Source organism: Apteryx rowi, unplaced genomic scaffold (genome assembly GCF_003343035.1).
Source record: "Apteryx rowi isolate R43461 unplaced genomic scaffold, aptRow1 scaffold_242, whole genome shotgun sequence".
Lineage (NCBI taxonomy): Eukaryota > Metazoa > Chordata > Aves > Apterygiformes > Apterygidae > Apteryx > Apteryx rowi.
The window spans coordinates 1,087,009-1,111,845 of record NW_020448775.1 but is presented as its reverse complement, the minus strand read 5'-3'; the positions used below and the strand labels follow the sequence as shown (position 1 = coordinate 1,111,845).

At 38.7% G+C, this 24,837-nt stretch overlaps 1 protein-coding gene across 10 annotated transcripts in view; it reads right to left on the bottom strand.

Annotated features, from left to right (window-relative positions):
• TMTC4 (transmembrane and tetratricopeptide repeat containing 4) overlaps window positions 1-24,837 on the bottom strand; it is a 51,710-nt gene that overhangs the window by 11,964 nt on the left and 14,909 nt on the right. For 6 of the 10 annotated variants that reach the window (XR_003253606.1, XM_026066546.1, XM_026066547.1 and 3 more), the window contains 6 exons: window positions 15,645-15,742; window positions 11,867-11,959; window positions 10,060-10,221; window positions 9,068-9,270; window positions 7,498-7,669; window positions 7,260-7,391 (listed from right to left, as the gene is read on the bottom strand). Coding sequence is in view for 9 of the 10 variants with exons in the window: in XM_026066546.1 (XP_025922331.1) it covers window positions 7,260-7,391; window positions 7,498-7,669; window positions 9,068-9,270; window positions 10,060-10,221; window positions 11,867-11,959; window positions 15,645-15,742 (860 nt within the window). In the remaining variant the exon portion in view is untranslated. Of the gene's footprint in view, window positions 1-7,259; window positions 7,392-7,497; window positions 7,670-9,067; window positions 9,271-10,059; window positions 10,222-11,866; window positions 11,960-15,644; window positions 15,743-20,332; window positions 20,509-21,627; window positions 22,541-24,837 lie in introns of those variants that run through there. The other 4 variants (XM_026066552.1, XM_026066553.1, XM_026066549.1 and 1 more) reach the window with 4 other exon arrangements.

Genomic DNA, 24,837 nt, shown 5'->3' with positions numbered 1-24,837 from the left:
AAGACTGCATCAAACACCATTTCTGAAATAAAAATAATGTGTGTGGCAACATGTTGGAGATCTTGCCTACTAAAAAATGCAGAAAGAAGGAAGGATCCAGCTCTTTGGTGTATAATTAGAGAGGAACAGGCACCATTTGAACTTATGACAAGGACTAGACAAAAATTTCAGAATAAATCTGAGCTGGAAGACACCTCAAATGCTACCCTAAAATGCTACCTATTGCCAGAAGACTACATTATCTAATCAAAGGAAGACCCAAGTTTAGAAATATGACAGCAGTATTATGAGTACTTACTCACGAAAATAGACTTCTCAGCAACTGAATCAGAACTACTTCTTTAAACTACCTTACTCTTTCAAATCAAATTGCGTATGCTTCAACCAAAACAAAAAACACACTGCAATTTCTTTCATATTTTTAAAATCTACACACAATTATGTTTGAATCTAATTGCTATAGTATTTAATATGCTAGTTGGTTGAATTCCATATGATTGTGACTATGCAGTAACATACTGTGAACAAATGGAGTTAAAAAACATTTTTCACACTTTCTAGAATGAGTGAAAAATAGTTTCACTGGATTTAGAGACACAGCAAAGATGCTCTAAGTCTTCCTAAGCAAACATAGAAGCAGCTCTTCAGTTGCTTACAGGGGTCTGCAAGATATAAAATAGCATGCAAATTTAGTGTCCCATAAAGATGGTTCTAGCACAGCTTCTAAGAAAAAAAAAATCTTGACGCTTCCATTGTACATTCACAAAAACATACCAAGGTACATGCCAAGAAGCAACAGAACAGTACATTTATATCAAGCATAGTCATTCCTAAAGACCACTTGACCATGAGAAGAAAACAGAATAGCACTGTTTTTCCCAAGCATCATTAATGTAAAAGGGTACATCCTGAAAGATGTTTCCTAGGACTCAATACTATTTTTATAGTTCTTCCAGAAATTTTTCAGCTCCTTATGATTCCATTCTTACCAAATTGGATTGCTCTAATTATATATGCTGAAATTTATAATCTCAAATGTATTCAGGGCAAATCAGGCTATCAAACTTTGTTGTGTTTCCAGATAAAAGAAAAATCACGGCGAAACAGAAAAAATAAAGATTTTACTCAATAATGCATATTAGCTGTTAAAATATTTGACTCCACATTTCAGTATCAAGATTAACCTGATTCATTTTCTTTCTTTCTCTAAGAAGTTGTTTTTTCAAAAGTCTTAAGCATTCCCAAAGGAAGAAATTTGATTAAAGACTGAGACAGACTGTATGAGGAAAACTGTGTACATACAAACCACTCAGTCTCTCAAATGCAAGTTTCAGCAATCTTGTGTTAGGAAACAGTCACCATTCCACTTTCAGATTCTACTTTTTTCAGTTTCTCAAAACACAGAACTTTTATGCTCATTTCTGTCTCAAATGCAGCAGAGAAAAGAATATTTTTCTCATGCAAACAGAACTGCACAGACTGCAGAAAACTGACAGATATCAATTCTCTCAAATCAAAGCATCAAATTAAACATTAACTGTATATGTACATTTTGTGAACTTAACTAAAAGGACAAACTATAGTGTATTAAAACTCATGGTAAATACTATTTAAAGAAACTACAGTTTATTAAAACAGATATTTTTCTCTCAATGGTATATTTCTTTTGTCCTCAGGTATAGCTCCCATGTGAAAGAAAACAGTGTTTCTATACAATACTCCTTAAAATGAACTGTTCCTTGTCATATGTAGTTTTCTCTAATTTCCTTTCAAGCAAAGTTGTAGCCTTAGGTCCTCTTAGTATGGTGGTGAGAGAGGGACGAATCAGAAGAAAAACTAAACCAAGAAACCAAACCAAAACAACAGCTTCCCCCCCTGCCCCTTCCCATAAATGACCAATGACAAAAACAGCTTTCAGGCTGATTTACGATGGATACGCAGTAACAGCCTGCTTTTAAGGACAGAGTCAGCAAAGTGCTCCTAGGCATACATAGCCTTTTGAAAGGTGCAGGTTATCTTTTCTGTACAGCCATTCCTCTCACTTCACTGGCCATTAAACAGAGATGCCAAGATCAGCCTTTTGCTCTACTCTGGGTGCCTCCCAAAAACCAGGGTCGTTATGTGTTCTCTGCTAAGCACAAGGCTGTATTTTTCCCTGACCTCTCCTGTGGCCTCTGTCTGCACAACATGGGGGTCAAGTACGTTCTACACACAGTGGATAGGAAGAATCTGGCCTTTAAAAATGAGGGGCTGGAGCGACATTTTAAATTTAGTCTTTAGAGACACGGCTCTTCTGCCTTTGAGAGATATAGTGCATTCCAATCTGGAAGAGAGGATTTTCCTTTCCTCATTAAACATTCAAGAGCAGACATAGCATTTCATTATTAAATCAGTATTAAAGACAGATGTTAACTGGAAACGACATATTGTGTTATGCCCACATGCTCCTTTATCAATCTTAAACAGGTAATTACTTTACAGTAATAGCTTTAAAAGGAGTATTTCTCAAGGCTGCATAACAACACAGAATTCTCTACAACCAGAGCAATTAGGAAAAAGTAACATAGTAAAAATACTCTAGGATAGAACCTAGTTAACCTCAACAGGTGTGCCTCATCTAAAGTTAACATAGCCATGGCACCACAGACTAGCCAAAAAATTGGCTCTGTGTACTTGTCTGTTTACAATATATCAATGTGCCTAAGAAGGCAGTATAAAACCTCAGTCAAAATAGCCGTATGTTATTCCATGTTAGACAGACACAGTGCTTGAACAATGTGTGTGCATACATTTAAATGAGGAAGGGAGGAAAAAAAAAATGTATTTCACTATCCAAAAACATTACTCTCAAACCAATTTCTTAGTTTTTTTTCAAAGCAGCATAGGAAGAAACTGAAATGTATCATCTTCTAGGAAGTACACCCTCCTCAGTTGAAACACTATTATCATCATCTATTTTATTCCCTCTTCCTGGCTGCTTATAATCACCTTTTCAGCAAATATGAACATTTGCTGAAAAGGATGGAGGCAGAGCACAGATGTTAAAATTTCTACAGAAACATGCAGATACCTCTGTTCAATGCCAGCCTCTTACACCAAACACTTTTCTCTTTCCTCTGCTATTGAAATTCTGTTTTCTAAATAATAACAAAACAAAGCCTTCTCTGATTTTCCCATTTTGTTTGTGCAGTTAATGTTGTCTAAAGGTACTACTGTATGACTGCATTCACGTATGAGAAAATTTGACATCTAAAATGTCATCCATGTGACAAAAAAATGAATATAGCCCATTCAAATGTGGCTTACAGCATTTAAAGTATCTTCTCTAGCAGATATTCCCCTTTTGATATATAGAATAGAAAAGAATTCTCACTACATAAAGGAATGCTCCCTAGAGCAACTTTATAAATCCTTAAACAGTTAGTTGTGAATCTTGTTCTGTCACAAAGAATTTTTACAAGACCTTCAAATAAAGTACAGAAGGAAGTCTTGCAAACTCTGTTGGATATTTGTCAGTATTACCATAGCTTGTTATTTGACAAACTTGTATCTATAACCACATTCTGCATGAAGCATCAAATACAGAGTTACCATCCTTAGTATCTCAAGGCAGACTGGTTAGTAACACATTCTATTGGAAGTATCATAAAAACTTCCCTGTTCATTACTGTAGAAGAGTTATTACTGAAATGGCTTTATGTTCTTATGTTTATTAACTGCTATCCTGTAAAGAAAAGCCAACTGCAAGGAAGAAGTACAGAATATTAATAATTTACAATCATTTAAATTCAGTTATTTCAAATCTAGGGAAAAAAAAGATAATGTATTTAATGATGCTGTTATACATTTTATTTAGATAGTCAATAAGTGGAAGTTACCCAGAAATAAGAGCTATCTCTGAATTCTTAAAAACTTCTATAGCTTTGCTAAAAGCCAAAAAAAAGTAACTTGGCGTTTTTAACGGTAGCTAATTTCATGACAAAAACAGCCAAGATGAGTATTCTCAGGAATAATCTTCAAAAGGAATAATGTGTAACTAAGAAGGTGAGCAGTAATACCGCGATATCCAGAAACAGTGAACAGCAGCAGTTCAAACCTCAAGGGCAAAACCTCCTGTAACTTGAGGTATCCACACCTGAGCTAGTTGTCTAGACTTCTTTTATAATCAGTGGAGAAGAAACCACCCTGATCCATGATGCAGTCCTTCTGGCCTGTGTCAGGCATCCACCTCAAGGTGATGATGAACCGTGTGCTAAAGGGGGCTGTTTCTCCTCCCTAGTTATAAAGGGAGCCTGATTCGCTCAGATGTAGGTATCTACAGTTAAGAAGGTAAAGCCCATCCCAATAGTCTAACATGGTGAAACACTGCCTGGGGGTAGTCATACTTTACTGTAGCCTGTAATTAGATATTCTAGTACTTTAACGAGCACTCCAGGATTAACTTGTAACACACTGACATCAATGGGAAGACTCCCAGTTAGATCCAGTGGGCCCTTTCTGAGCCACGGGACTGAATTATTCCAGATTTATAAACTATCTGTAACAGATAATCAATGTATCAGAAGAAGACAGTCTCCATAACTGTTCACAAAATTCACTTTAATAGAAACAAGACAGGCCTGGTTTTAAGTCATCTTAGTGTATATCACCACTGAACTCCAGGAATTCAGTGAATCTACACTGTATGAAAAAAAGTGAAGAGAGGAAATGGAATACACAGGCTCCTTCTGTTCAGCTAACAAAAATACTGCCAAACGTGTTCAAAATGTATACTATTTCAATCTGACAGCCTTTCAAACCAGCTTAAGTGTAGAAGCAAGTTAAAATGAGTAACATGCTCCTGGGCATATTTAACCTAAAGTCATAGTATGCTTCTTTCTAAAAAAATATTTTTTTATTTTATATATTTATAAAATCTGTAACATCCTCTTTAGACATGGAGCTGCCTTTTCTGCATTGGGAACTTTTAAAAAATGTCAAAAAACTTTGCAACTTTCTTATGTTATCTGATTTCCAATAAATTTTAAGATCCTTGGGGCACCTTTATCAATGTTGATGCTAAAGTTCATTCTTTTGAGCCAGATGTATCCATCACTCAAGGGGGGAGATTCACTACTCTGCCAGACAATCTTATTTACTGCAGTTTCCACACCTCCATGTGAAGAGATGTTTAAAGGAGGTGAGTTTGAAATTAGAAAAGACACTGTTATAACTACTTGTTACTCAATATTAAGGTAAGTTTATTCTTCACTACTCACATACACATAATTTGGAACTGAAATGAGCTACACTACAGACCTTGAACTAGGAGCTGCAGCTTTTGTTGGTACTTGGGAGACAAATGGAGATTCAAGGACCCTGCTRCCTAAGAGAAGTAAAGCCATGATCATGTGTTACACATATTAAAGATGTTCCTAACRACAGCAACAACAACAACAACAAGTTATTATTTAAATTCCATCTTTTGGTCTGCATCAATCGCCCACTGGAATAAATGGGACAATGAAAGGTCCTATGGAATCATTTTTAATGGAAGTCTACAATTTCAAGACAAAAACAGAACATCATTATACCTAGTTCCAATTTTTAAATTTATATTTGTAAAAATTGAGTACATAAAGCTGAGCCTGTAAAGAAAAATGAGATTGGCTCTCACACACAGACTTCGTTATGATCTTGCCTAGCAGAATTCTCTACCACTGCAATTTCAAATTTTGCAATTTCAAATTTTGCACTCCTCGAGCAAAACTGGAATGTGAGCCTATAAAAACTCCATGTTCACATCACCACGCTCTCCATTTGCACAAGCTGTCACTACCAGCAGTACAGCTCAGGCATGTCTGCATGGCCCAATGTTGACAAACACAAGCTCATTTTCCCCGTACGCTCATTGGCTTTAAACCAGCTGCATTAGTTCAGTAGCTTGCACACAGCTTATCGGCTCAAGCACAGCACTGTGCGAACACAACTACACAGCTTCCCAGCCAGACATGGCTCTTGTCCAAGTAGCTTGAGATCCAAAGAGAGCATGGATCTGTCTAAAGCACCCTTACCATGGCAGATGGTTGGAGCTACACATAAAGAAACAGACTGCATTTGCTCCATTTATAGAATGCACTTGCTATCCAGAACACAAGATGTACGGAGGTCATCATTAAAAAGGAGATGTTTGCCTATCACTGCTACACAATAAAATACCACAGTTCTTCTTCTATGTAATGAAATCTGAGATTACCGAAACATATCACTGGCCAAATATATTGACCAAAACTGCTTTTTAGAGTTCACTGCTGCATATTTGAATTCTAGTAGATGCTAAGTTCATTGTTCTGTTTGGAAAATACAGCATTCACAGGCTTCAATTTAAACTCTGTATCTTGATCCATATTTTCTAGATACTCTAGATTACAGAAATCTGATCTTTTAAAACATCAGTATTTTTGTTGACAAACTGAGCCTTCTTACTCCCAGGCTCTTACCAGACAGTCTCTGCTAAAATTCAGACATCATCGGGGTCTGCGGTATGCTCCAACAGATCCCAGTCTCAGCTATCAAAGGACCACTGTGGAGTTCACCTTCCTGCAGGTGACGTTCAGTCTTCTATGCCAAACACTGGTGTTCAGCTCAGTAACACATCCCATCTAGCCCCACCTCCCGCTTGCTTCCTCACTAAGCCTTGCAAGGAATATTGCAGTTTTCCTCAGTGCATATGACTCTAGCCCAATCACCCACTCTAAAAGAGCAGGAGTGGGAGCAAATATTTTATCCTCAGATTTTGCAATTACACTGATGATATGATTCTTTCTCCCCTAGCTGTGCTGGTTAGACATACCATTGGAAGGTACACAAAAAGGATTCGAAAAACATAGCAAAGGAATTATCCAGGTGAATACAGTACTATAACTTAATTTTCTTTCCCTTTGACATTTTGTTGTAATAAACTGCAATTATGCATTCAATTGCTTTAGTATATTGTACTAGCAGAACATCTGATTTGACTAGATGCCACTGCTGAAGTGTATTTTTCCCCCCCCCCCAAGTTCTGAATTTCAGTATTGTAATTTGAACTGCATGGTATTTTGACTATGCTGCCACTGTAATTTAGGTCTGACATGTTAATGTCATATTCTTGCACCAAGCAAGACTGTGTGTACAGTTACACTGTACCACAATACACTAACTATGCAAAACACCTCCTCTCCTCCAAAATCCAAAACAATTAAAAAAAAAAAGATTAAAAGTCCATGTGACTGACTTACTTTTGCATTGAGAGGGCACACAGACAGTGCACTCCTAAAAAGCTGTTCTTCTGACCTCCACTGACTGCTGCGGAGAGCACTGCGCATGACATTTATCAACAAGAGTCCAAGTACTGCAGCAGCAAGAATTTTCTTGAGAAAAGACAGACAAGTTAAGAAACGAACCAAAATCCAACAGCATAGTAACTATTAAACTGAAGCACTTCATCATTAACTGTACTGACTGTTTTGATGGTACCTTTTTCTTGGCTTTCTTACTCAAGAGACTAAATCCATATGTAAAAAGAATACAATATCCAATGCTGGGGAGGTAGATGACTCTCTCTGCAACAACAAATCCTACTCGGAAGAACAGGTTACTTGCAGGAAGAAAAGGGATAATAAGAAATCCAAGTCCCAGTGTAAGAATTCTGCAAACAAGAAGCAGATTCTCAAATTAGCCATAAATCTTACCATAAGTACCTTTTCCATTTACACATAAACTTTATTTAGAAATTGTAAAAAGCTGTGTGTACAGAACAGGGCATTCCAAAATAGCTTCTGGGAGCTAGATAAAAAAATCAGATTAAGTTTTAATGAGTTTCAGTGAAGTTTTGACTCTTCAAGCCCACAGGCACCTTTGAAATTCTAGCTAGAATTCCCAGAAAAGCAACGTTCATACTTCCCCACCAGAAAACAGCCCCGTTAATCATTAATGATATAATTCCCATTTAAAATATACAGAGTAGAAAAGTAATGGTAAAAGCTACCTACCTAGTTTTAAAATTAGCAAGACAGTAACATAAGAGAAAAAAATATATATATATATCACTGTTAAAGAGGAAACTTAGGTACACATCCTACTGAGAGAGTTTTCTTTCCTAACAAAGATATCAAACAATACAGTAGGATTCATTGTGCTTAACCACCTGAAAGTCATCAAAGCTCTTTCTACAGCCAGTGGAGACAGGCACTTCCTGAGGGCAGTTTGTCCTCCTTGTTCTAGGTATCTGTGTTAGGATGAGTAACCCTCAGTAGGTATGTCTCCATGGACTACAGCGAGCCTAGACGACTGAGACTAGATACCTAACTTTCAGATAGCTAACCTTAGGGAATATGAACACCATATCTGTGATACATGTTGCCATAAAGGCTATAGACTACCATGGCAGTTTTCTACTCTAATTAATTTCAAATAAAACTCTGTACTGTAATGTAGATGTGTCCTGTTTTGCTTCCCCTTTCCCCAAGTGTCCTAAGCCTTCACTTTACTTTCTCTATTAACTTGTTAGTATAAAACTGCTCAGCAATACTGAATTATTGAATTTGTCCCTCTCCAAAAAGATATTATCTGTGCAAATGAGTATGGAAACAGAGGAAAGGAAGGCAGGTAGGATGTTAGCATTTAACTGATGGCCAGCATTTCTACCTTTTTTCAAGACACCTCTCCTCTCTCTTACATTACTACAAGAGAAGAATAAAGGGGATGATGACATGTAAGGAGCGGTAACAACACACACTGATTACACTCTGTTCTGACCACAAATTACTTTTTACTACCTACAGTGTTAAGGATCTCAAAATGCTATTTCAGGAGAAGAATAAAGCAGCCATCCATACGTCCCCCTCCAAGTGTGCTTCTCACTAGTCAGTATACAGTGATGAGCCCAAACTGGGATAAAACTGTAATGACAGCTATAAATATTTATTTGAACTACATTTGCTAGATACTTGTTCCACTGAATTGGTAAAATTATCAATATTGGATTTAACAAAATAATACTGTACTCAAGTTGGCTGGGCATTTAAAATTCATCACTGTCTCTTACCTTCTCTTATGGCTGTCTTCTGAGCACAGAGCTTGGCATATCAGGCCAATTAGGCAGAACCAAAGTGCTGCTAGTGCAATTATCCTCCAGTCACTGACGGATTTAATGAGGGGTATGCAGCCCATTGACCAATCAAAACACAGCCACCAGGGACACAACAGCAACCATGCATTCAACGAATAGTAGTAATTATAGTTTATAGCCTGTCAGTCAAAAAGAAAACAAACATTTATTTGACACTAAACTTAAGGTTCTTCTCTTTAGTTCTTCTCTTTGTTACCATTTCCCTTATTACAAAATACATCTTATACAATAAAAAGGGCCTTAAATACTGTTAAATTACAACTAGTTATGTATCCATTAATTTTACAGCTGTGAAATTAAATGATTTAAATTTTTTTTTTTTTTTTTTTTTTTTTACATAGTTAAGTGCCTCTCTTATTCAGAGCAGGGACACAATTCTATGCTGTCCAACCAACACCCACACGTAAAAAGAACCATCTCACACAATAGGAGGAAATGTCTAAAAACAACACCCATGGTCTTCACTCTTCATTCTCCAACTCCAGAAACAGCCTTAATGCAGCCAGAGGTACAAAGCCAAAACACACTCCAAATGCACCAAAGCAGAAATCAATGCTACTTTCCTCAATTGTGAGAGAATAGATAAGGAGTCAAATACAGTATGTGGAAAAGGGATGAAAACCAGCAAGATCTAAATCCCATACATGGGAAAAGGAGTAAATGGAAACATACTTCAATGAGTGCAGTGCATGTTAAACTGAATGCAAAGAATAGATAAGGTACACTTTTTTTTTTTTTTAATTGCAGAATATCATCTCAGCTGCAAAAAGGAAGGTGACTTATCACATATCTCAAAAAGTAAAGACTGCCCGCTTTATTGTTTTTCTGAAGCACTGGAAAGAAAATTCAATTTGATGACAAAGACAAATGTTTTGAATTGTCCAGAAAACAGCAGCTTCATGACTTACTCTCACAAGTGGACTATCTGCAAATGAAGCTGGGTTGTCTACTTCAGTAAAAGCTGGTGGCCCTGTGCCCATAATCCTCCAGCGTATATAAAGTATACTGGCCCCTCCAGACAACAGAAGAGTTATCCTGAAAAGCAGCCCCTTTCTTAACAGCCCAGAATTCTAGAGGAAAGAAGGAAAAAAAATATAAAAATGGTTTTGTTCTCCTCCACTCTACATTCACCTTGTTTCCCCCATCTCACTCAGTGAGAGAAGAGATCATTCTCGTGCGCTTTTGCTATTGGACTTGACATTTTCCTTATTTTTGCAATTACTGGGTTAAATTCTCTGTTAYCTGGCTCTGAAGGAAGTATTTCGCCTGCTTGCTTTACAGTGATACAGTTTACCACTATCATAGAATAGGAAAGGTACTGTGCCTTACCAAGTGTGGGTAAGCACCTGCTGTATTATGGGAAGCCAATAACAACTCAAATGAAGAAAGGCAAGGAATTCCCTCTAAAGCTTTTCTATGCTACTTTCATTGATTAGTTTAAAAATACATTTTGCAAACAATTTAATTTCCATATGGATCAGGAAGGAAAACACTTTTCTTCAATAAGTCTCTCTTCTATAAATCCTCAGCAACTCTGTAGCTGATGCAATTTTACAAACCAATTTCTGATAGGGAATTTGAGCAGAACACAGCTATTGGTATTCAGCACATTGGATTGATCTATCCTTTCTTTTTAAACAGGAGGACAGCTGATTTTTGAACTTTGCTTTAAATAGCTATGCCTAGTTGACCTTTCCTCTCAGAAAGAGTTTTTCTCCACTTAGGTCTGTTTAGAGGTGAAATTACATGAGTATATACAAGAAAGCTGTTGTTTCAGTTCTAGAGATTATACTTTCAATGATTTTCTTCCTTAAGCTCCTCAAGAATGTTCCCACTTCACTCTGTAGAGGAAATTAAGAGTCTCATAGAACTTGTGCTATTCAGAAATGTGAGCAAACTTCTCTGCAATGAAACCATTGGTCCATGCAAAGTCCAGTGAATATTATTCTGCCTCGACAAACCCTGCATGGGAGAGGCAAATGATTTAGTGCACATTTGCTGTTGAACAGTAGCAATGTTCTAGTAGGCTGTTGGACTGTTTGCTATCAAATGCTTTTGAGGCTGATTATTCCTGCAATTTGTTTGCCAGAGAGGATGCTAGGTGCCAGATTCCACTTGAGCTGATACCAGATATCAACAAAGTGATATCAAGAAAAGGCAGAAGTTCACTTTTTAGTGATTCAGTACTTAACTAATTTTTCTTTCAAGCTCTTACTAGGTACTCTCTTCTACTTGGTAATGTGTATTCTGAAGAAAAGAGTATAATACTTTAGTGGGATTAAGACAGTAGATATAATAATATTTTTATTTACTTTTTCAAATGTCCATTTAAATATCTCATTTGTAAATCCGAAAAAATAGCGTTCTCTCTACTCTGATCAAAGAAACTGTGTTAGGCATCCATTTTAGGTGTCTAGCTACTGACCCTGCATCAAGCAGTCAGTTTTTCCAAGTATACAGACACCATATTTTTAAGATACTGCTGGGAGATCTGTGTAATGGATTTCTGTATCCAACGCACTTTAGATACTCTTCAATTGCCACTCATGTTGCTGCAAAGATGTCACAGCACATTGCCCTTTTTAGCTGACTGAAAATGCCTCTAATTTTTCTTTAATTCTCAAAAAAACCCCAAAACTGTCAGAAGTAGCATCCTTGTCTTTTGGTACATGATTGTCTGAATAAYGAGAATGAGCAAACCCTTAGAACACTCACCTCCAATGACTTGTCCTTATGCAGTAACTTTTGAACAAACTCTAAAACATTTAGCTTGTTAATCACCAGTGCATCAAATACTGCATTCAAACCCTAAGCAATCAAGAGAAAAATAAGAGCATAAATAGAGCAGCTAACCCCAAATATTTTTTTAAAAACATACCTTTAATTTCACTTCTACAATCAGTTATCATACATCTTAATTCTGATTCAAAAAAGTAGATACATGCTTTGGTAATAAAGAGGGCAGAATTACTGCTAGGTGGTAAATTAAGAGCCTGGGCTCTGAGTAGAGCATCCATGTTAACGTAATGAGGATTCACCTGCTACATGCAACAACACTTTGGGGAATACCCTGTACCAGCCAGCTAGACCCTGTATGCATGGCCACAGTGTTACCGACCCACTTATCTGCTTCCTGCCTTCTTTCCCAAATGTTCGGGAGTGTAAATGCTGCAGTCAAAACATGAGGCTTCTGTCAATAAGGTAGTTTCTTTAAGCATTCTGCTTATTTTTGCTGTGCAGCAGGGTATCTGTTGACTGTCAGGTTTCAAAAATACTATTTGTTGTGACTATTGTCACAACAAAAGCCCAGACAAATTTACAGAGGTATCAGGCTTGCTTTTCTTGCAATTATACCAATAAACACAGTGGAAGATACTGAAAAAAAAATTGCGAAGTTCTATGTTTCATCAGCCACTACACGTAAAACTAGTGCCTACTCAGTGCTTAGCAGGACTACACTTGCACGCACTCCCCTCAGTCAAACAAAATATATCCACGAATAATTCTGTTGAGGTTAATGGAGCTACACCAGTAAAATACACCATTAATATTTCCTTGTTCAGTTTCAGTAATCATCACAGAATCACAGAATGGTTGAGGCTGGAAGGGATCTCTGGAGATCATCTAGTCTACCCGCCCTGCTCAAGCAGGGTCATTTAAAGCACGTTGCCCAGGACCCTGCCCAGACAACTTTGAATATCTCCAAGGAATGAGACTCCACAACCTCTCTGGGCAACCTGTTCCAATGCTCAGTCACCCTCACAGTCAAAAAGTTTTTCCTCATATTCAGATGGAACTTCCTGTGTTTCAGTTTGTACCCGTTGCCTCGCGTCCTGTCACTGGGCACCACTGAAAAGAGTCTGGCCCCATCCTCTTGACACCCTCCCTTCAGATACTTATACACATTGATAAGACCCCCCTCAGTCTCCTCTTCACCAGGCTGAACAGGCCCAGCTCTCTCAGCCTTTCCTCATAAGAGAGATGCTCCAGTCCCTTCATCATCTTTGGAGCTCTATGCTGGACTCACTCCAGTACTTCCATGTCTCTCTTGTACTRGGAAGCCCAGAACTGGACACAGGACTCCAGATGGGGCCTCACCAGGCTGAGCTGAGGGGCAGGATCACCTCCCTCGGCCTGCTGGCAACACTCTGCCTAATGCAACCCAGGGTACCATTGGCCTTCTTGGTCACAAGGGCACATTGCTGCCTCATGGTCAACTTGGTGTCCACCAGCACTCCCAGGTCCTTCTCTGCAGAGCTGCTTTCCAGCAGGTCAGCCCTCAGCCTGAATTCGTGCGTGGGGTTATTCCTCCCTAGGTGCAGGACTCTGCACTTGCCTTTGTTGAACTTCACGAGGTTCCTCTCCACCCACCTCTCCAGCCTGTCCAGGTCTCTCTCAACGGCAGCACAGCCCTCAAGTGTATCAGCCACTCCTCCCAGTTTTGTATCATCAGCAAACTTGCTGAGGGTGCACTCTATCCCTTCATCCAGGTCATTGATGAAGAAGTTGAACAAGACTGGACCCAGTACTGACCCCCTGGGGACACCGCTAGCTACAGGCCTCCAATTAGACTCTGCGCTGCTGATCACAACCCTCTGAGCTCTGCCATTCAGCCAGTTCTCAATCCACCTCACTGTCCACTCATCTAGCCCACACTTCCTGAGCTTGCCTATGAGGATGTTATGGGAGACAGTGTTGAAAGCCTTGCTGAAGTCAAGGTAGACAACATGCACTGCGCTCCCCTCATCTACCCAGCCAGTCATCCCATTGTAGAAGGCTATCAGATTGGTTAGGCATGATTTCCCCTTGGTGAAGCCATGCTGACTACTCCTGATCGCCTTCTTTTCCTCCATATGCTTAGAGATGGCCTCCAGGAKGAGCTGCKCCATCACCTTTCCAGGGATGGAGGTGAGGCTGACTGGCCTGTAGTTCCCTGGGTCCTCCTCCTTGCCCTTTTTGAAGACTGGGGTGACATTGGCTTTCTTCCAGTCTTCAGGCACCTCTCCTGTTCTTCACGTCTTTTCAAAGATGATGGAGAGTGGCCTAGCAATGASGTCTGCCTGCTCCCTCAGCACTYGTGGGTGCATCCCATCAGGGCCCATGGATTTGTGGGTGTCAAGTATTCCTAAATGATCTCTAACCCAATCCTCCTTGACCAAGGGAAAGTCTTCCTTTCTCCAGACTTTCTCCCTGGTCATTAGGGTCTGGGATTCCTGAGGGCTGGCCTTAGCAGTAAGAAGTGAAGCAAAGAAGGCATTCAGTAACTCTGCCTTCTCCGTATCCTTCGTCACCAGGGTCCCTGACCCATTCGGGTCTGGGATTCCTGAGGGCTGGCCTTAGCAGTAAAAAGTGAAGCAAAGAAGGCATTCAGTAACTCTGCCTTCTCCGTATTCTTCGTCACCAGGGTCCCTGTCCCATTCAGTAGCGGGCCCACATTTTCCCTAGTCTTCCTTTTTGCTACCGATGTATTTGAAGAAGCCCTTCTTGCTGTCCTTGACATCATCATCCTAGCAGTGCAACAGGAAACAAACAAAAACCACAGATCAAGTAATAATTCTGTGTCTGCTAGCTCAGATAGTTACTTCATACCACTAAAGGAAATGACCACACCATGTTCTAAGAAAACTTGTTTGTCTCACAGATACCCTTGAAAAACACATCAGCCTACAAACATCTATTTAAAAAAAATAACACCCTAAAGCAAGATATTTTCTATAATTTCTTCTCCCTTTCTTTTCTAACAAGGACAAGAGGGTCTTTGCTGCAAATAATTCCCCTGCTTCTGTTTCTTTATCTTTTTCAATTAAAGCTATGAATGAGATCTATTTATAAAGATAAATGTCTAAATTAAAGGTATAAATCACCAATGTAGCATCTCAAGATGGCTGACCCAGAACAGAATGTCTTCACTGAAGTAATAAAAAGCAAGAGTGCAACGAACATGAAAAGTAAATACATGTGTTTGCATACATAGAATATTGCAAAACAGACTTAAATATGGGACGGAAGGAAGAGAATCCATATGAGAAATATATAAGCAACAGACCTACTTCTATCTGTGCTGTTCACAACAGCAAGAGGGTGGAGCTTTTAAAAATGCTCTTCTCCAGTTATGTCTTTGTTCATAGCCTTCAAAGAGAGCTTTTTTAGGCTCACTATCTCAACTGGCCTAAGACAACAATTATACATTCAAAAATAAAGTCAACCAACATGGTACACAGTGAAATTAATACTGTAAAGCCTTTAAATTTTGCAAGGAATGAACAGGTACATGCAACTTGCTCACAAAAGATAAGATGAAGAATTCCAACAGATAGTCTGGATACAAGACAGCTCTTCTAGAATATTGCTTTTTGTTAATATTAACTAGCTTTCTGAACAGAACAAAAAGGTTTGTCTGCAGCTAGCTGTGGAGAAGACTCATCTTTGTAGGCTTTATAATTGCACCCAATAGATCCTATGGTCAAAATTCAGTCAATAAGAGGATTCTTACCAGTACTGTAATTCCTTGTTCTTTGCACAGCATGGCTACTGCACCTAGGAGAACACTCACCAGCACCCAGAATAGGGAAAAATGGTGTCCGTCCTTATCTGTCAACATAAAACATGCCATAACATTAGGTTTATACATTTAAAGATAAAACTAGAAACTTCACTAAAAAAACCAGAGCATTTAATCTCACAGTCTTTTCTACCAGTCAAGATCTGGATACAGAGACTTAAAAGTACAGAGTGCCTCCTGCAATATGCTGGCATTTGACCCTTTATTGTAGTAATTTTCTGTTCTCAGAGACATTAAAAATCTCCCTGTTTGCTAGATGTTTCAGCTGGACTAATTAGATTGGCAGAAGCTTCATATAACTTCCACAACTCATCATCTGCAAAGGTTAATTCCCAATATACACATTTATCATCCTTAGYAGCTACAGCTCTGTCATTACTGGCCGTTCTCTTCCGAGTTACTGCAAGAATAAAAAATTCTTTCCAATGATTATACACAAATGGCTTTAACTGTAGCCTAATTTACAAAGGCACAATGAACTGTTTCTCCAGGGCTGCTGCATTTAGGTAGTACCTCATGCCATTTCATTAGCACTGAAATGGAATGTCATGGAACTCAATGATTTCAGCATCTGAGCAGGGAAGCAGTTAATTCTTGCACCCAGGAAGCATGGTTTTCCAGCAGGGTGAGAAACTCTGGGGTTAAGAGATCAAGAATAACTACAGATTCTAGTCAAAGAAAGAATCTTCAAAGACTGCACTATGTAGCTGATTTTGGATACTATAAGCTCAGACTATCTGAGATTGATATGACAATAAGCTCTACTTCAGCCAAGACACTATCGCACAGACAGTACATGGGTACTTCACATAAATACATATCTGTCACAATCTCTACTCCACAGGTGCAAGCCCCAGAGGGCCTTGATTCAAGCAACATTCTTGACATGGGATCTACAGGAATCATAAGAATAAATGTTTCACTTGGCATGAGAAAAACAAAAGTTGAACTCTATTCATTGACTGAACCATTTCTTGCTTTCCTCAATCTCTAGAGCAGCTCTTTCCTAACGCTAATGCAGGTTTGACCATCAATACTCGAATGAAATTGCAATACTGGTCTATGGAACAGGTAAACTGCAGAAGTAAGACTTATTTCACCAGAAGTAAGCAGTTACACTTCAGCTAGTACACTAGGCCTCCTTTCCAACTGGTGGGGAGAAGGAGATACACTTAGGAATTCAGTTACCTAATTAAATGTAGAAAATAGATTTCATAGACATGACTTATTTTCTTCACTGATTATAAAAGGAAAATAGTCTACAAGTCTACTAGCTGATGCCTACTTTGGGTCAGATACACACTATCACAAGTGTGCACAGGACCTGCTGAGGCTGGCCTCCTGTCTCATATACAAGCAGAATACTTCAGAGTGGCAGAGAACAGAATTTTGCAAAAAAATATGTGGAATAAGAGGTTTTGAAGTTGCTGCTAGCACCCCTTTCTTACCTAAGACTTGAAGCTTCAACAGAGTGAATATTAAGATGTTAGAGATTCATCACTGCAACAAAACCTAGTGTTTCATTTGTTCCTTCTCCCTCCACCCCATCAACCCCAAATTATGTCCTCACACGTGAGGTAAGACTTAAGACGAGAGTTGCAGATTCTGTAAAATGAAAAGAAAGCCTTCTGAAAGAAAGAAATCATACATATCTTAATAATAACAAAACATTAAAATACAAAATATAATGACTAAATGAAAGAAAAATTGTAACTAAAAAAACCACAATGATGAAACTCCAACTCAAATCAATTATTCAGAGGAACTGAGGGTTTTCAGGGTTGCATGAATGAAACACATGGAGGCAGAGGTTTCAACACCCTTTCTATGAGCTTTGCTAAGAATAAAAGGAAGCTATCCTAAATACACCCCTTGAAGGAGATCCTTAGCTCTTCAGACTCTGCTTGCAGCACTACAGACTGTCCAGCAAGTTCATGAAATTATGTTTATCTTTTAATGTAGAAGGTGAAGAAAGCAACTAGAGAAACACTTTCTATATTTTACAATGGAAGGAAACTAGTTGAGAGAATGTGAATCATATTTAGATGGAAGGCAAGATAATTGACAGCGATCACAAAATGACAATCAGTCATTCTTAGTGAGGGTAAAAGGGAGAGCAGTGAAGGAAGCCAATGGACTTTACTGAGTTTACTTAAATTTGCTTTCTTGAACCGAGAGATGACTTCTTCCCAGAATCAAATTCTAGGGGGAAAGAAGTCAGGACATCTGAGCACTCCTCAAAGAAGCAGTATTTGGTGCACAAAATGAACTATCTGAATGTGGTGGAAGGCAAGGAGTACAGTAAGAGACCAACCTGGGTGATTAACAAATGCTTCGATGACTTGAAACTTAAGAAGTAATAGGAAAAAAGAAACCAGGTGAAATTACCAAGGACAAGTATAAGAACAGCACACATATACAGAAACAAATTCGGAAAGGTCATATCATGAAATAAGAAACATTCAGTGATGTATGTAAAGAACAAGAAAAACCCAATTCCACAGATATTTTAATAACAAGAAGAACAGCCAGGAAGGAGCTATTCCAGTACTCAGTGAGAAAGAGAATGGACAATGCCAAGAAAACAGAAGTGTTTTGTGCCTTTTTGCTTCAATTTTCACAAAGAGGTCAGTTGCGATCAAATGGCTAACACAACAGCAGCAGGAAGGGAGCAAGAACAAAAGCAAAATAGTGAACTACAGACATATAATTTATAGAGAAGTTAAACTGTTTTAAATTACAGCAGTTGATTAAATTTACTTCAACATGTTCTATACACCCCAGAGTAACCTCAGGTGTTACCTTTAAGAAATCAGGGAAAACATCTGAGATTGCAGAATAAGTCAAATAGTAATGGAAGAAATCAAAAGTAATGCCTACTTTTAAAGGGGAAAGATAGGAAAGGAAGAGCTAAGGAACCACAGCTAAGCTGACTGGTCTAAACTACCTAGGAAAGCACTTGGACAAAATAGTTTCTAGGTGAATCTCTAGAAGATAAAAGATGATGATTAATTGTTTGCCAAAGACTTATATTAGCCATTCACATCAAACCAAGTATAAAGGGCCTTCTGGATAGAAGCAAACCTATAAATATCATATACCTTAACTTCAGGAAGGCATGGGAATGTCACTGGAGACAGTGTGAAATAAGCCAGGAAAATAGGGGCTGGATGAAATTATTATAGAATGGATATGAATATCAGTTGGAAAACTACAGTAATAGTCTAGTTCACTGTGAAAAAAGGAAAGGTACATTCCAGGCATCTAGCTCTATTAGGTATTTTAAAGAATAGGGATGATGGAATAAGGAATATGCTGATTAAGTTCAGAAGTGCTGCCAAGCTAGGATGGTCAGAAAACATAGGACAGGATCAGAATTTCATTGACAAACTGGAGAAATGTCTAGGGAAAAAACTGGTAATAGAACGCCATTCAACAGGCATAAATTCAAAGCTGTACAGAAACAAATTTGTCTTCTTGTGAACATCCAAAGTCTCAGATGCCAGGACTGTCTCAGCATGAGAGCTGAAGCCAAGCTCTCAAAGATGGTGAAAGTATCCAGCAGGAAAAGACAAATAAATATCAAGATTTTCCCCCTAAAACCAAAATCACAGTCTCTTTATTTCCTGTTGTAGTCTCAAAAGGTCAATACCATCTTACAGTATGAACTGTAATATTATGAAATTTCATCAGTTTGTGATTAAACTTCAAGGAGAGAAAATTTCAATTAAGAAACATATTATCTTTTGCTTGTTCCTGGGTCAACATGCAAAAATACCCCCTCTACTCACACTACAGAAGACTCAGTAGTAAACTAGGCTGGAAAAATTAATACAGAGGACTGGCATTCAGCAGTGCTATCCATCAATTTTTAACAGTGCTTTGAAAATGTAAAGCACTGCATAAGCACTAATTATTTTAAGATGCACACATGCCAACTGAAGTAATCAGTCTAATGAAGCACATTCATCTAACACTGTGCTGCTTTCCACCAGAAAAATCTTCTGTCAGAAAATGAAACCAATCTTTGGTTGGCACCTGTGCCTAGTTGAAACYGGTACACCATATTGTGAGTGGGCATTGTGCCACCTTAACAGATGGACAAGATGATAAGCTTGCCAAAGAAACAGAGTATTCACCACTTTTTTTTTAAGCTAGAAAAATATAGTGCTTCTATACTAACATAAAAAGGGTACTCAAATGACTCCTACTTAGGTGTACATTAAGCCTGAAAGTTGAGGGGGTTCAATGAAATACCTGTACGAGCCATTAAGAAGCTATGATAGAGGGCTCCTCCATTCAGACTGCTGGACTTAAATATCAACGTTCCTGAGCAATTCTGCATACACAAAGTGCTCTATAGTATGGAATTGATTAATTCTAAAGTTATGAGAAGCACACTGCGATGATACACCCCACTTCTGCCTTCCTAAATGCTAATCCTATTTCTTTTGAGACACCTTATTATGCAGTATCCTAAACCCACAAGTTAATGAAAAGAGATTCCTCAGAAGCTCCAGATAGGAAGAAAAGTACTACATGCTTAGAGTACCATGCTTACTTTAAAGTCAAATTAACAATAGCAAAAAACAAAAAACAAAAAACCAAACAATAATTACCAGTTCTGACATCTGGCATTCAGCATTTCCTCCCTCAAAGACATTCTGACACCCCATTACGGACCAATGGATCAGTTGCACAACTCGGGGCTTAGGCAGGTGACAGCTTGGAGCAGTTTAAGAAGTCACCATCTTCAGGTGAAACACGATAATCAGTACTGTGAAAGCACCTACTCCTTTGAAAGGCAAAGCAAAAGAAGTTACATTGAACTCCTGCAGAAAAGTTTTATTTTTCACTGAAATAGACTACAAACATTCATATACTCCGCTGATAGTCTTGCCTGCAGGGATGGTATCTTTCAGCAAAACTACCACAAATATTCATCTGACCAAGCTCTAAGATCTCCCTGCTTGTGCATTGCTAAGCAGAGAGGGAAGAGTTGTTTAATTTACTCTTAAAGATGACATAAGAACCAAGTCAGAATTTACTTAAGCCTGAGATCTCCTTGTGGGTCTCCAACTCTCTGAATGCACATACTGTTGCGGTTCAACTCAGCATTTAACTTAATATTAAAACTACAATAGCAAATGCCATCCCTAAACATCTCCAAGCACCTCAAACTCATATATATAGGCTACCATAGAGGAATAATCTACAACACCATGTTGGAGGAGCAAAATTTAGCATTAATTCTACAAACATGGCTTCTCCTCTGCCCATTAAAATAATAAAATGATCATATTTTCCACATACAAGTCCTCCCACCCAATGTGTGGAATCATGAACAGTAGGGCGCACAGCTGAAAATCAAGGCCCACATGTTTAACAATAATAAATACCCCTCGATCAATTGCAAAATAGCTAACTAATTCTGTTTATCTTGACAGTGATCTCCTTCACAAAGGCAACTTTAGCATTTCCAAATTAAAGAAAAACCTCCATAATATATCCACAAAAACCTGTTGCTACAGTCTACTTCGCACGTTTTACTATATTAGCAGTGAACTAGCAGATGATTAACCAGAGACTACACAGAACAGAACAAAACAGAAACACACAACCAGAATGAAGCCACTTTTAGGAGTCATAGCATATAAGCAAACAGTTGATGCCCTGTTTAATATCTAGGCCAAGTATTATTCAAATGAAACAAATTTCATGAACTCATCCTTTTACATCACTCAAAAATAACCAATGCAGATGGCAAACAAATGCAACTGAATCACTGTCACGGCTGAAGATAAAGGAAGGGAAAATGAACACTGCAACAGATTTAAAACTTTTTGTTAATTCCCAGAGATGCTGCATTAAAATTCAACAAAGTTAATAATCTGCAATTCCCTTCAGAACATACCTAAACTGTTGTCAGTTCTTGCTGTCACCAAAGCCCATGAGGTGGATTTGTCCCCACAGATGTGTTTTAAAACAGCAGGACAGAATGAGAACAACAGATTAGTCACTTGCAAATATAAATGTTATCCTATGAAAGAGTTCTGGTAACATCAAAATCCATATATTGAAGAAAATGTAACAACTTTAGAACTAGAATAAGACATAATTATAGCCCATATACTGTGTTAAATGCTAATACTTTTTAAAAAATGTAATGCTACAGATTCCAGCTAAAACAGACTGTCTACCCCAAAATTCAAAGCCACAAATAAAACAGATCAGACAAGCAAGCTACAGTATACACCAAACTTTACAAAATACATTTTCCTTTGGAAGTTTTCCAGTCTGACAACTTCTACTTTTCTTATCTCCTGATTATTTTCAGTATTACGCACACTTCTCCACAGTACTTCCAAATTGTCCTCAGACATTTTATGAGTTCTCACTCCGAAACCGAAAAAAATCTTACATTCATTCACTGAGACAGCAGGTGAAAACAAACACTAACAATTGTCCTCATGAGACTTTTGTCTCCATTAGAGAAGAGAAACAGTTCAACAACTATGTCTATACTAGTGAAACRCAAATAGATTTCTGGAACTCAGCTGTACATGAATCTCAAACTGCCTCACAAAAAAACAAACCAAACCAAACCAAGGTCAGGTTCTTTTATGAAAGACTTAGACAATCTATCTGTCTGATATTAGTGCTGGGATGCTGCCAGAGACAGCATACATGTGTATGTATGACTGAGGACACAACCACATTAGTAGCATGAATTCAGGCTTCTTAATGTTCTACCCTGAAGCTCAAAGCTCATATTAAATGCAAATTAGCATCAAACACATTTTGGTACTTGTATTCGAAAGACAATACAAGAACAGTCCATAAATCATAAGGGAATTAGTGTTGTGCTACCATTTAGGTACACCAAAAGACCCTTGCCGCCGTGCATCATTTAATAATAATCAAAATGAAATTCCACCTTTGGTAGTTCTTCTCCTCCTGCTAGTCTTGTAAAAGACCAGCTAACCACCACGTGGTAATCACATGACAGCCAAATCCAGAAACAAGGGCACATGCAGTTGCCCTAGGTTTTAGGGTCAGGCTTGCCTTTCATATATAAAAGTCTAGCAGGACAAAAAGAAATAGGACATTGGAACAAACTGACAGAAAACGCTCTTCTGTGGGATCATCATAAAGAAGCTGTATATGAGTAGAAACATAAACCTGCCACAATGGAATGCACAGAGGGTTTTTTGGGTTGTTTTTTCCCCCTCCCTCTTACTAACAAAAACTATTCCACAAAGTGATGCAATGCCAACTGTTAACTTGGACTAGAACTGGCAATGTACACTGGCCATTTTACAGGGTTTCTGAATCTCACAGATAACCATGACTTTGCCAGAGGAAGAAAACCATTTTTAATTCTGAGAGAGGAAAGGATATTTTTTTCCTTTTTAACTTCTTAGGAGACATTGTTTAAGTCTATTCTTAAAATTACATGTGCATATTTTAAAAATGCCTGTTCTTTATCAACATTCAGAGACAGATCAGCTTTTGTTAGTGACTAAGATGGTTTTTACTGTCTTCAACTCTCACAATCCACACAGAGTCACAGTTAGTTAAACTCAGATAAAAAGGTCTTTATTCCTTATCTATCCTATTTTTTTTATGGCTAGAAGAAATGTTCACAGAAGAGGGATATTTAGACCGCCAAAATGGAAGTATCCAATAATAGAGCTTCATATTTGCTTCATTCTAACCAAACCACTGAAAAGTCATAGTCTACAGCTATCTCTGCATATCTAGCTACTTGTTCCTACAGCCTTTCCTATACAGACACTAATGTTCATAACAGCTACCCGGTGAGTTGGACTAACCCCTCTCCTGCTGGGGGGCAGGGGGAAGAGAAAAGAGATCAGGAGGGTGGAACAAAAACTGGTGATGGGAGGGGGTACAGCTGAAGGATATATGGTTACACTGGAGAATAGGACTGCCATTTGGAGGGACCTGGACGAGCTGGAGGAATGGGCTGACAAAAACCTCATGAAATTCAGAAAGCACCATGCATCAGTCCAGGCTGGGGACTGCCTAGGCAGCAGCTCCTGCAGAAAAGGATCTGGAGTTCTTAGTGGACAACAAATTCAATATGAGCTAGCAGGGTGCCTTTTGCAGTAATGAAGGAGATTAAATGTATGCTGGGCTGTACTAGCTACAGCATACCCAGCAGATTAGGGGAAATGGCTATTCTCCGCTCAGCACTCATGAGGCCCCATCAGCAGTACTGAGTCCAGTGTTACATCCAATACAAGAGAGTAAGGGAAGTTCAAGGAAGAGCCACGGAGATGGTTAGGAGGCTGAAGCACACAAAATATGAGCAGAAGCAGAGGAACCTGGACTTTTTTTGCTTGAAGAAAAGAAGGCTGAGGGGGACCCAACTGCAGTCTTTAATTAAAGGGGCATTATAGGGATGACAGAGACAGACTTCTCAGAGGTGCCCAGAGAAAGGACAGGAAGCAGCAATCACAAGGTCCAGCAAAGGAAGCTCCAACTGGATATAAAGAAGAAAGATTTCTTTCCAGGAGGGCAGTTAAGCACTCGAACAGGTTGACTTGTGAGGCTGTGGAATGGCCATCCTTGCAGATTTTCACAACTCATCTGGCTAAGGCCCTGAGCAACCTGCTATGAAGTTAGCCCTGCTTTGAACTGCTGGACTAGAGATGGCCTTTAGAGGTTCCTTCCAAACTGAATTATTTTATGACCTATGATACAACAAGGCTAGATTGCTTCATTTTAGCAGCTGCCTGCACTTTTGCCTGACTGAAGTGACAATGGAAACGCACTCCAAGTTACAAGCCTAGTCTTCCTAAGTTTCCATGCAGCTAAGAGTCAGGTACCTCTAGAGGGTGATTGCAAGTGCCTAAGACTGGCTACTCCTCTTTCTGGCCACCAACAGGAGCCTGACTTTCCAGTGACTACATAAGAAGAGCAGGAAGATAAGGATTTTAACCTACATGCTCAAGTTAAATGCTTACGGTCAGACAGTAGGGAAACCTCCTGAAGTTTCAGTAAATAATGCCTGAGCATACCCATACACATAATAAATAAGAGGTAAAACCCAGCTGGCTCCTCAGGCTGGAGATCAAGTTTGTAGGAACACTGGTGGTGG